The sequence below is a fragment of the Mesitornis unicolor genome, unplaced genomic scaffold (genome assembly GCF_000695765.1).
Source record: "Mesitornis unicolor isolate BGI_N332 unplaced genomic scaffold, ASM69576v1 scaffold29334, whole genome shotgun sequence".
Taxonomy (NCBI): domain Eukaryota; kingdom Metazoa; phylum Chordata; class Aves; order Mesitornithiformes; family Mesitornithidae; genus Mesitornis; species Mesitornis unicolor.
The window spans coordinates 16,048-29,277 of record NW_010181262.1 but is presented as its reverse complement, the minus strand read 5'-3'; the positions used below and the strand labels follow the sequence as shown (position 1 = coordinate 29,277).

Here is a 13,230-nt window from a genome sequence, read left to right as displayed (position 1 = left end):
CCCCCCCCTTCTCCAACAGGAACAGGAAACACGGTGGTGATAATGGTTGGCTATCCAAAAGGAATAGAGATACTGGAGCCAGTGCGAAGAGGGATCCCAGTAAAAATGACTATTGTTGTTGGCACACGACACGTGCAGGAATACATTAGTGGCCAGTCGGTTGTCTTCGTAGCCATCGCCTTCATCACCATGATGATTATATCACTTGCTTGGCTCATATTTTACTACATACAACGTTTCCTGTACACAGGATCGCAGTTTGGAAACCAGGTAATTGGAGATGATGATGCTCTCGAGTATTTACTGTCTTCTGATGTCAGATCGATTGCCTAACTTTGTTTATTGAAGCGTTCTTGAAGGCCTGTGCCTTCTTGCCACTTTACTGTGTGTGAATGCTACTCAGTAATGCTTAATCCGGCTAATAAAGATGGGGCTTTGAGCAACCTGGTCTGGTGGGAGGTGTCCCTGCCCATGGCAGGAGGTTGGACTGGATGAGCTTTAAGGTCCTTCCAACCCAAACCGTTCTGTGATTCTGTGATAAGCGGTGTGTGAATTAGCAGCACAAGTTTGGCTGCTTGTAATTATTAGATTCCCATATGAAGTTGTGGGAAATATATTTAGCCGCTTGTCAACAGCTGAGTGAAGGGAGCTTCTTGTGTGATTTGTCACATAACTTAATTTCCTTCCATTTGACATTCAAAAGTATTTTCATTCTTCAGTAATTTTTGTCCTTAAAGTACTAATTTCCCTGACCAGATTTTTTTTTTTCCAATGGAGAGAATCCATTGTGTTTTGTTTTGGTTTTTTTTCCTTAAGACCCACTGGTAATTAGGATTCAAATTTTGGTTCTAAAGCTTTATGAAAGCTGCTTTTGCTCCTTGTAATCCTACTGCTCTATTGTAGAGTACCAAATGACAGCAGACCAGAAGGAGCATGTGTGGTGAGATTCAGCTCTTTTGGACTATCTGAAGTGCTGAGAGTGGTGGGAGTACTGGCAAGATCAGGAAGGAATAACTTTGCTGCTTAATTTGCCCCTTCCAAATCTCTGTGCTTCTTGGATAGTTTTAAAAAAGAAAAAAGTCTGCTTTACTTTTTTTCCTCTGAGGCAAGGACTTCATCACAGAATAATTTAGGTTGGAAGTGACCTCTGCAGGCTCTCTAGTTCAGACCCCTGCACTCGAGAGCAACTTATGCGGGGTAGTTGAGGACTTGGTCCATGAGAGTTTTTAAAATATTTTAGGGTTGCTCTTCCTTGTGCTTTTCAACTTCTGCAAATAGGTCAGGTTCCTCCCGTGGTCATCAGCAGCTCTACCACAGTTCTCCACTAGCAGTGAAAAAAAAGTTGCACTTGTTTTTCTGTGCAAGCAGTTGGTTTGGTTTTTTTTAATCTCGGTTCAGAACAAAAAAAAATAGTTTCCAAATGACTGCTTATCGCATGGACTTCCCCTGCCTTCTGTTTGAACATGTCCGTTCTAGCTTCAAGGGAGGAGGGAAGGGAGCTTTTGTTTACCTTCAGGAGTCTGAGCTCTGATTAGGACTTAGAGGACTCTTCTAGGGAAATAATTTATCTCTCGTGACTGAGGATAACACATGGGACTTCTGTATACGTTAAACTTGTGGTCTGCTTGAAGTGTTGCTTCCCTAGAGTTGTTTTTCCTAACCTTGAAGTCTTAGTACTTGCGTTCAGAGAGTACTTTCAAGAAAAAAAGGTGAAGTATTTGTAAAACAGGGGTGTGTGTTTGTGTTGTAACAGTTGTTGGGTGAAGAGGTTTTTCCTGTTATGTTGCTTTAAGATGGTTAATGCCAAGGGAAGTTCAAATGGTTTATAAGTAGTTTTTAGGTTGAGTGTGATGTTTCCCAGAAATATGTACCACAAACGCTTAACAGATTTTGCTATTGGGCTTGTCATCTAAATGCTTCTTAAATTAAATTGTGTAGTATTGGAAGGTTATACCACTTTCCTCAATTCCCCTTCTTTTAAAATAGACATTGAAAACAGCAGTTTATAAAACTATGCTGTTAATGTCTTGGTCAAGATACATCATTAGAGGTCTTTTGGGAAAAAAAATGTCACTTTTCTAACCTGAATGTTATTTTGCTTGGCATATTGATTTCAGTGTAATTAAATCTTGGGAGTGAAGTAAGCCATACTTTAAAGGAAGTTACTGTGTAGCTGCTAAGTAAAGGTGAAGATGGCTATCTTAAGATTTATTCTAACCTCAGTCCAGCAGTAAATCTTTGGGAAACCTCCTTGCTACTGAAGATGAAATGGGACTGTGCAGAAAACCCCCAGGTGATGCAGAAAGTGGAATAGACAGCTGCTGCTGGTTGTCTCTCCGCTTCTGAGAGACCTTTTTAACACTATAAAAAACAGTAAATCCTAACTCCCAGTACTATAAGATTGAAGAAATTACATAAGTCATTGTCATTATCATTACAGAGAAAAGTTGCTCTTAAAAAAAAACCCCACAAACCAGCTCTTTTTTGAGTTCTTTATGGTATTTCACCAGTGAGGGTTGCTGCTAGACAGACCAACATCTGTGAATGGGGGGTGTTGAGTGTCTCCGTTGTGTTGGAGCACAGTGCTGCTTTCTGTGCTCGCTTCCCCTCTAAGCATAATGAGGCCGGTTACTGTATAGGAGTCCAGTATGGTGTCTGATGTCTGTTAAGCCTTTCTTCTCCTGTCCTTTGCATAATGTGGCCTTTCAAAGCTTTGTGTAATGTGTGAGGCAGCGCTGGGGAAGTGGTAGTAGCTACAAGCAGTCTTTTGACCTGGTGGCCAGCTGTGGGCTGCCCAGCTGGATTCCAACTTCTCTCAAGCTTGTGCAAAACCCACTCTGTGCTTGCTCATGAGCTTGCCTGACTCGAAGGTCTGGTTATACGACTGTTGTTTCAGCTCCGATACCTCTAAAGTCTAAATTAGTGCCAATTTTCCTGTGCGGGAAGGCCCTTGATGCAGGCAGTCACAACACAATGCTATGTCTGTCAACTTCTGTGCTAGTTGAGTTCATTGTAGGAGTACCGTGCTTATAGATAATATTTGCTGCTGTGCCCTGAGAATGCAAAACTTGCAGTTCTTCAGCGTCTGCTGGCTGGAATAATTTTGTAAGCAAAAGAGCTAGCCAGAGGTGAACCTGTAAATGCATTCGGAAGACTTAGTAATCCACATGAGAAGTATTTAAAAGCTTGGAACTCTCAAAACTAACTTGTGGACTAATATTGAAAATCTCTATTGAAGGGACATAGGAAAGAAACCAAGAAAGCTATCAGCCAGCTTCAGCTGCATACTGTGAAACGTGGAGAAAAGGTAATTCAGTGGCTCTGGTTATTGCTGTGTGATTTCAAAACTGTTGTCCTATCTTTATAAAATTTAAACTAAAATTCTCACAATGTAATTGCAGTGTGACTCTTAATTTTAGGCTCATTTTAGCTAACTTTGCTTAGAAGGCCAAGCTTAAAACTAAACAGCCAAATTTGAACTGCTTATGGAATGTAAGGCTGTTTTGAAAATATCTGGTTATACAGAACATTGCAGGAGACTACAAGACTGATACTGTAAAGATGAGGAAACACTAGTACCTTATCAGCACTTGAAAACATCAACAAGTGGATTGCAAAATACTTCCCAGGCCCTATTGATTGCACAGTTATTACAGCTGACGTAATGTTTTGCATTCTTAAAAGAACATCCGTCTTTTTAATTGATCACAAGGATGTAGAAATCCCAGACGCTACATTAGTTTATGATTAGACTTCTGCTACTACGTAGACCTTCTCCTCTGCCCTTATTTGATGAGTTTTTACTGGCTCAGAGGTGAAAAACAAGAATTAGTTTTTTAATCCATGCATGAAATTAAGGCGAGAAAGGACATTTATGTGTGAGAACTTGAGAAGCTGTGGTTCAGCAGAAGCCGTTCAGCTCAGGACACATGCTACAGAGGATACGTCCTTCCCTTACCGCATCAGTTTTGAAATGGAAAAACCACAATTGTCTTTGAACTTGCCTCTTCCTCTTATGTGTTCAGCACAATTAGGTAGCATAGTATTGGTTACTTTTAATTATATTTATATTCTATCAAAAAGTCGTCTTATTTCAAGCTGTGAACAGCAGGATGTTCACGCTTCTGCTCCTACAAAGGTGAACTCAGAGATCAAGAAAGATGGAGTTGAACCAAAACTTGTGTAAAGCCGTATCAAAGCAGAAGGTCAGCATAGGAAGAATTGGGTATAAAAGGGTCATGATGAAACCTATGGTAAGAACCACAAGGAAGCTGTTAACTGCTTTGAAGTTGATGTTCAGTAAGCCTCTCGAAAGGGTTTGTATTACAAGATTTTTGCAGTGTAGCAGGTAGTTCCTTCCGATCAATATACCCTTGACTAAAACAAATAAAATGGGTGAATTTGACTAAGTTTTTATGTAGTATGGTGGTTGTAACTATGATTGCCATGTTAGTTAAGCAAAGTAGAACGAGATTAGATTAAAATCTCTCTACAGTAGAGGTTTTCTGCTTGGTAAATCACGTCTTCTGACTTGTTCTGAATCAGCCTACTACCACCAGATTTATGTAAGGTAATGATGCAGAGGTGCTTTCATGAACTAATGTAAATGTATCTGGAAATACAGTCCCATCTACTCTGTAAATGTCCGTTTTTTTCTTTTAATCATAATGGCTGAAAGGAAACATTTAAAGAGTGTATTTCTTTTATTGTGACACAGTACAGTCTTTCATTATCACTTCGCTTGGAGTTGAGGTATTTAACTAAAAATAGGTCAGTATTTTAAAAGTGTATTTCCTATAATGTAGATCTTTCCTGAGAAGCTTATGGGATTATTGTAAAATGGACACTCATTTTGAGTGTGTGCTACATATGGTATGCTTGGGCTTTTCCTCATGTACAGGATAAAAAATGTCTGCTACAGAGTAAATACTTGTCTTAACTTTGCTTATGTAAAAAAAAAAGTCTTAATTTGATTTACTTGAGATTTAAGACATCATGTAAATTAATAATATGCAAAGGAGAGAAGAAAACCTGCCTTGAACTCGTGAGTTTACTTGCCATATTAATTCATTTGGGTGTTTGTGGTAATGAAATTGAAGTGCTTCAGTAAGCAGTAAACACAACACATATTTGGTGGGGGATGAAAGCGAAGAAGTTGGCCTGCGCTCTGTTCTTCTAACACTTAGGTTTTACACAACCCAATTAACACCGAATTATCTCTCTTGTATCTGGAGATATCAATCATATTGGCACTGCAACTGGAAGTGTGGCTTCAAGAAGGCAGTAAGACCTGTTAGGAAAGATATTTAACCCTTAGAAAGAAACAGATTGAGGTGGGGAAATACTGCTTCAACCTCAAGAATCATGTCCTACTTAGGCACTCGCAAGTCTTTGGGACCATCAGTTAAGAAACAAATTGTGTGCTCTTGTCTAAGCTGACCCTTTTTAATATTTTTTTCGTTCTGTAGTTATTTTAAACTGAAATATTACTATGCTGCCATGAGCAAAGCCAATGTTTGAGACTTAACAAATTATTTAAGGTATGATGTCTAGGTATTTAAATTAGAAAATCCAAGTGTGGCTGCTTTTATTATTTGGTATCACTTGATCAAATCATCTCTTGATGGCATTTGAATTAAATGAGGGAGATGTTTTTATTTGCTAAGCCATTTAATACATTTCACATTCCGGGAAGCTAGCTATTACACAAAGTGTGCTTGGTAATGAAATATGGATGTAATGCATTTAAATGTGTTGTCATGTTTAGGGTTTAGATGTTGATGTGGAAAACTGCGCTGTGTGCATTGAGAACTATAAACTGAAAGACACCGTCCGAATTCTGCCATGCAAGTAAGTTGCCATCGTTATTCTTGCCTCTTTAGTGTGTTTTCCCTAGGAAATGTGTGATTAGCTTTCTGGAAACTTCTGAAGCTCTGGTGGCAGAGCTGAAGCTGTGCCATTTGTGTGGCCTGTTTCATGTCCCAGTAAACTAAGGAGTATCTAATTGTCAGGGTTATAAAGGAATGGGTTTATTTTTTAATGTAATATCTTGCGTATCATTTGAAGGAATAGCGTGTGGCTTTCATGATAAGTTCTAAATGGCATTTCTTTTCTTCAGGCACATCTTCCATAGGACGTGCATTGATCCGTGGCTTTTGGACCACCGAACTTGTCCAATGTGTAAACTGGACGTTATCAAAGCTTTGGGATACTGGGTATGTTGCACACTTACTTTAATCTTCAAGGTAGCAGTGCAGTGCGGGAGGCAAGACTTCATGTAACTGTTCAGGATGAGAACAGTTGTTACTTGACAAGATGGAAGAAGCTGGGCAAAGATGCAAGAGTAATTGAGTGAGAACCAGAAAAATAAGGGAATTTTATGGGTAAGAGCTTAAACAGTGTATTGAGCAGCTTATGAATCCTCTGTGTACTCTTCTGTGATTACAGATTTTTTTCTTTCTCCAGCTGATGATAATGAGGAAGCTGAAGCAGAGATGAGGCAATTTGCCCAGGCTGCAAAAATAGAACTTAAATCAATAGATCTAGAGCATATATTTGATCTTGCTGCAAACTGCGATTAAAAGGAAGAAATTACAGTGTTTCTGCTTTGAGTGTTTGTGTACTCTCACATATGCTGGTGTTTTATCCCAGTAAATAAGCCAGTACTTAGAACCTTCCTAAAGACGTTCACCAGAAATTAAGTAGAGAAAATGATGTGCTCTCATTTCTTTCTGACAGCACCAGAAAAGAGAGATGAAGACACATGCGGTAGGTTACTCGGTCACTGTTGATAAACTGAGTTCCACTAAAATGCCATAGGCGTGAATGTACCTCTTTTCTCTTCTGCTAAGGGATCTTCAGAAAATAGAGGTGTTCCTTGGTTTCAGGGACCGTCCTTTCATAGACTAGGTCTGTGTTTTGACTAGCTTTTCTCTGATTTTGTTGCAGAGACTTAGCAGATCTATGGAAGACTTTTATGAATTACTCCTTTGTTTTGTCAAAGGTGACAATACTCTTGCTGTGTAATTTATATACACTAGACTGTGGTGCTTCTGTGTACTAAGCCAGACTGTACCCAAGAGTTGCAATATTTTGTCATGTGAAATAGCTATTATTCTTTTAATATGGTGATGTTAACAGCTTACCTTTTGCTCACTTTTGCTTCTTGGAGTTGATGTAACTTGTGTTATATGCAGAAGGATATATCCTTTTGTATACAGGCTGAAAACTGAAATACTAGAACCTTCAGAACACTTTTATTCCCTAAATTCATGGTATTGCAGAAGATGCCAATACGGAGCCTAACCAGGAGGAGTAGTACCTCCTCTGCTTGGTAGGCAAAATGAGTGTTGGAAAGCAGGTTGAACGGGATTATATTAAGTACAGAAGCTCAGTTATTTTTCTAATTGAATCCAATCATTCTCCAGTCCCACTGAAGCTAGTAATGTGGGAAATCATTCAGTATTTTTTTCTAGCTTAGTTTTCAGCCTGATACAGGTTGCCCAATCTAGTCTGTAGAGTGGTTGTGTGAATTTTTTACTGATGCAGGGAAAAAGGTGTGAAGAGCAAGACAGCTTCTTTCAGCAGTGTGACGACTGCAGATAAGAATGTGCAGCCTTGTTCTTGAAATCTACTAAACCTTCTGCAAAGAGGCTGAAGGCTCAATTCAGTTTTACAGAAAACAAATACTTAAAATGCTTCAAAATTTTAAAGGCTCAAAGAAGGCACTAATTCCTATGACCTGGCTTTTCTTTTGTAAACAGCAGACTTCAGTGGTCTAGGTTTGCACTATGCTGTTTCTTACCAAAAAAAAAACCAACAACCCAAACAACTGCAGCTCAGCATGTCTGACTGATTCAGTAGAGCATAGTTGCATTTTGTAGTTTTAGTTCTTATTTGACTACCTCAGTTTTGGAAACCAGAATCATTAATGCCCCTGCCCACACAAGTAGAGATTCGTATCACATGTGTCTTAACTTGCGTTCAAGGGTAGCAGTTCTATAGCTTATTAAAATTCAGTACATTTTAAAATATTCTGCTTTGGTGCTAAAGAAAGAATCAGCCTAGAATTTCTTAAATCTGAGAATGGGCCTTTGCTAATTATTTGAGGAGGGGAAAAATGCTCTTTGTGAAGCCCACAGAATAGCTACTTGTACTGCAGTGTACTTGCTTACGTATAAATAATGTCAGCATATCAATGGCAACAGCGTAATGAAGGTAGTCTGTTTAATTTTAGGAACAGATTTGTGCATGTAAGACTTCTAATTAACTTTCAGGATGGATCAGAAATAGCTCATGCTATACAATAGTTGAAATAAATTTCTTTGCCTGTGCTGCAGATGTTTTGTTCCTGCCAAGTGGCAAGCCAGCATATTTGCATTTTTGGAACGGGCTTAAAGTTAGGCCGGAGGTAGATGAGGGAAGTTTGTTCTGAGGTCAAATGTTTGCTTACCCCAGTTAAAAAAAAAAAAAAAAGAGTAGTTTAAGCTTGCCCAACTGCTATTGTGAAAAACAGAGGCTTCCACAAACCCATAAGGGATAAATAAGTTTGCTCAGCAAAGATTTTGTATGTGCTGAGCCTGCTCCTAACCAGACTGCAGCAATGCTGTTGCTACAGTGTGGAGGTGTTCCAGCCAAAAGACTGGCTGGGGTGACTCCTGCTGTTGCTGCTCTTGGCTTTGGAGTGGCTTTGGAAAAGTGGCTTTTCTTTTGCTTGGCTTTGTTTCTTTGCAGTCGGAGAGTAGCACTGAAAGTAGACTCTGCTCAACACTGTACCCATGAGTGCATAGATAATAGGCCAAAAAAGGGTCTTTCTTCCAATAAGGTGAGGCAACAAAGTGGTAATGCAGAGAATGTTGATGCCTATAGATAGACAAAAGTGTCAGTTAAATGTATTTAATTTTGAAGGGGGACCCTGAAGATGTACTTGAAGTTCCCATACCTGAATCAATAAGCGGCAGCGTTTCAGTCGGAAGCCTGAGCATTGCGTTACAAGACGACGACAGAAATGAAGTCAGCGAATTGTCAGCTTCCTCCACGAATGAATCTGTATTGCAGTGCACCAGTTTAAAAGAGGATGCAGGTGAAACCACAGCATTACTTGGTAAGTAGTAATTTGGTTTTTCGCTTTGACAGTCCTTAATGCCGCTCATTGCGTTGGAAGAAGCCGTTCTCTTAAGTAATGTCAGTAGTGTTGGTATTGCAGTGTGAACCAGACTGGTGGCACTTAATACTGGTGTTCAAAAAATATAAGCAGGTAAATTTTGAGAGCTGGAGAAAGAGGGGAAAAAAAATCTAAACAGTGTCTTAGAAGGATTACTTACACAGAGAATTTTGAGAACCTTAGGTATATATGGATATGAAATTTGTTGGCCAGATTTTGGATTAATGTAGCAGATAAAATGTATTACAACAGTAAATCAACAAGCAGTTTTTCTTCTAATTCCTGGCTTCTAGATGTGGATGTCAGTAATAACCGGCATGGAGAACATCTATCTAATGGAAGTTCGCACTGAACTGCTTCATGGAAGATACCTTGAGCGGACTGTTGAAGAACTATTATTTTTTATTTAATTAGTATGGACTTTTGTCTAGTTAATGGAAAAAAATAACAATGTAAATTATTTTACCTTTCAAACTTTTCTAGCTGGTGTTCCAAAAGGGCTAATAACTAAGAATTTTGTACACAAGAGGATTTTATAAAATCTCCTCTGGATGTCTCATCCTAAAAAAAGATGCAATAACCCTTTTCTGTAAGCATTGTTACAATGTCGTCGTGTTCCAGAGGGCTGTAACAGAGATGAAGAGTGGGCAGTGAGAACAGCGTAGAACGTCTAACGGATAAATACTTTGGGTGCACTATTCACATTCAGTATGTACACATGGAGAACACTTACAAGACTACAACTGTTAAAATGTTCTGAAAGTTCTGATCTGTTGTAATTGGAGACAGATGTTCTGTTCTTAGAAAAGACATAGTCTAACCTTGAAGGAATCAAGTTACTTCAGATATGTTGCATATCCTTTTTTTAATGAAAAAATTGCCAGTTGCAACTTTCCTTACACGTAACAAACTCTTAATTTGATCTTGTAATGTGTTCTACTCAGAGTGGATGCTGAAAGAAAAGGAGACTTTCTCCATCTTGCGAGCTTTTAATACTGACACTGGCAGTAATAGGTTGTGCTAGGTGGTCTTCACGTGCTGAGCATGTAGACTTATTTAGGTATATGCACACTGATTACCTCTTTCAATCTTAAACTCAGTAGAACAGAGGTAAAGGGCTAACTATGGCTAAAATATATTTATTAGTCTATTTATAAGAATTTACTTAATTCCTTCTTATTCCTGCTCCCATCCTGTCCCACTTTGTGATGTACAAATTGAAACTGTTTCTTAGGATCTCCAAAGGTTGCTTTTGATTTGTTTTTTTCTTTCTTTTCTCCTTTTCCTTCGCATAGAGATGCTGGAAGCCTTCTCTTGGATATTCCACGTTAAGAGTTCTGGCTGGGTTTGCCATTAGCTTTTATTCCTTTCTTTTAGATTAGCAGTATTGTGCCTTATAGCAAAACACTTAAGAAACCCGGAGCATCTGAGAGTAAATAGAAACCCTGGCATCTCCCATTGTGACCTGTTATTCAAATATTTATATACTGTAAGTGGTATAAGGAATTGCTAAACTGTTTTGTAAAGAAATGTATATTTAAAACACTACTTATTAAGAGTGTTAAGCGAATTGCTTAGGATTTTAGCATTGCCATGTTATAAATAATATGCTACATTCCTCAATTTTCTTTTGTAAAGCTGGTACTACAGGTTGCTTAAAAGGGTGTCTTTTACTAGACATTTGTTTTGGAGTGCATTTTGTTTTTAAAATGTATATTTGGAATGTTTTTAAGAAATATGCAATTCTTTTTCTAACTTACATTGAGCTTCAATAGAAGCAATAACTTTTTTTAATTTTAGAATGAATGTTCCAGAAATTGCAGAGGTTTCAGCTGGGGAAATACAATCTGAACTTCTACTTTGCAGAGCAGATGTTTCACCCTAAATTTCCTTCAAAAATATTCCTATTAATGCCTGCTTTTAAAAAAAGAAATAATAATAATCTGCCTCTTTACTGTAGGAGTGCAACTTCGTAGGTTTACTGGAAAATTGTCAGGTTGTGGTTCTGATGTCACCAGCAGGTGCAAGTGTTCGTGATGCCTTTCTCTTACAAGAAGCACATGAGGATGGAGTGTGGCTGACTGACCCTCTCCAACACTGAGCGAGTTACAAACCAACCCACAACTAAACCAAACAATCTGTAGGGACACTTCTTCATGTCTCCTAAAGAAGCTTTTCAGCTTTTCCAGAACTGCCTTTTTAACTGTCTCTTCAATGTTAAAATCGAAGTCTTCTCCCTCTTCCTTAACACAAAACTGAACATTGACGTAGTAAATGTTGAGAGGGTTTAAACTCTAGCTCCAGGAGGAACCAAAAGGCGTTGTCAAGAGGAGTCTTGTCAGTCTGTGGATTGCGTCTTGCTGATACCTGCAGCGCAATATTCATGCTGGAGGGGAGAAACGTGGTAAGTACTTCAGCTTTTTTGTAATACCTGTAAGACCAAAAGCTTTTCTTAAGAATCAAAGCTGACGTCTGGCAGAAAGCTGGAGGAAAAGCTAAAGAACCTGCAAATTGACAAGTGTGCTTACAAAATCTGAAGTAATACTACTAACATAGAAAAATACCAGAGGATGAAGATTCCTGGAGTATGTTTTGGATGTACCTACACCTCTTTCATTTCAGCCTTTTGCAAGAGTAGTTACAGTTGTTTCAGTTGAATTGCTTTGCACAAAATTCACCTTCAACATAGTTGGGTCTTGTAAGGCCAGCTGTGCTGCTGAGGAATGATGACAATAAAAGGCCGAATTGCAGTGCCTCCAGCAAGCAGTTTGCTCTCCTTGGGAGCACGATGACAAAAATGTCCTGAAGCGAATCATTAGTCTGACCTCAGTCAAAAAGGTGACGCGCATTAGCAAAAAGAGAGGTTAAAAAGTTCAGGACAGAAAAGAGAGGATCTGTGGAGCTTAAAACAGTAGCAAGAGAGGATTAGAAATGTGAAGCTTATGACCTGCTGTTAAAACTTAAATTTATTACTTCTAGAGTAAATGGGTGTAAGCAGCTACAGGTAAATACAGGTTCCCAGACTTGGCTGAACTGAACCTACTCTATTGGATCAAACTGGTATTTCTAGTACTTCATCAAAAGGTTATATAGAGGACAGAAATAATGAGCCTTTTTCTCCCTGCTATGAATGTGTTTGCAGGATAGGGGCCTTGTGGCTCCCTTCCTTACTGTTTGGAGAATCTTTAATCTGCGTCTTCTGCTTAGGCTGTGTTCTGCCCAGTGTGGGAGCTGATATTGTCTGTGTGTGTTGTGGGTTCCTTCTACCCTGATCTTTTCTTGTCCTGCCTGCACTTATTCATCAAACACGTGGCAACTCATCTCGGAGACCTCTGTCACTTGGTCAGATTTTCCTATAACCAGGCAGAGGGTATTTTGCTAGAGGCATTCACGCAGTATCATCATACAGAGCTAAAGCGCAGCACCCACATGGTGTGGACAGCCCCCCAACGGCAGTGCAGAATAAATCACTTAGGGAAAATCCCCAGCGGGACCTAGGGGCTGTTATTGTAGAGTGAGTTTTGTTAGTACCATGTTCATGGGTATGGCTTTGCGTAGTTCTGGTGTTACTGTTAGGGAGAACATTTGTAAAGTTGAAGGTGTTTTTAAAAAGGAGCTGTGAACGTGTCAGAGCGGTTTGGTGTTCAAAGCAAAAACTAGAGGCCCTTCTTTGTTCAGAAATTTTAGTTTATTTAATAATAGTTTACGAATGTCAAATTGGAAAAGAAACTGGATAGTAAGTAGTTGTTTAAACTAGCTTCAGCTTTCAGACTTGATAGCAAGCAAAAATGACCCATAGGTATTTCAGATATATTGGGTTGGCCAAATAATTGTGTGGTGGTTTTTTTCCCTGGGTAAATTAAAGGCAGTTTTTTTGTGGGAAACAAACTGTATTAAACAACACAGTGTCCATTTTGTTCAGTTCCCTTTTGCCATCTTTCAGGCAACTTCATGATTCTGCACTCAAAAAGTGACTTTCTTTTTTGACAAAAAACAGTTCGAGAACAATTGGATGTCCTTATCAGCAGAGAAGGTTTTTAGCATTCAAGGCATTTTGTAAAGAATGA

At 38.9% G+C, this 13,230-nt stretch overlaps 1 protein-coding gene across 1 annotated transcript; it reads left to right on the top strand.

The window, feature by feature from the left end:
- Positions 1-19: 19 nt before the first annotated feature.
- RNF149 (ring finger protein 149) lies at positions 20-10,023 on the top strand (the record flags this gene model as incomplete). The annotated part of the gene is made up of 6 exons (XM_010183383.1): positions 20-270; positions 3,239-3,307; positions 5,768-5,850; positions 6,119-6,215; positions 8,908-9,103; positions 9,457-10,023. Coding segments are annotated over 6 exons (755 nt in total), but the record flags the coding sequence as incomplete, so codon positions are not given.
- Between the last annotated feature and the right edge of the window lie 3,207 nt (positions 10,024-13,230).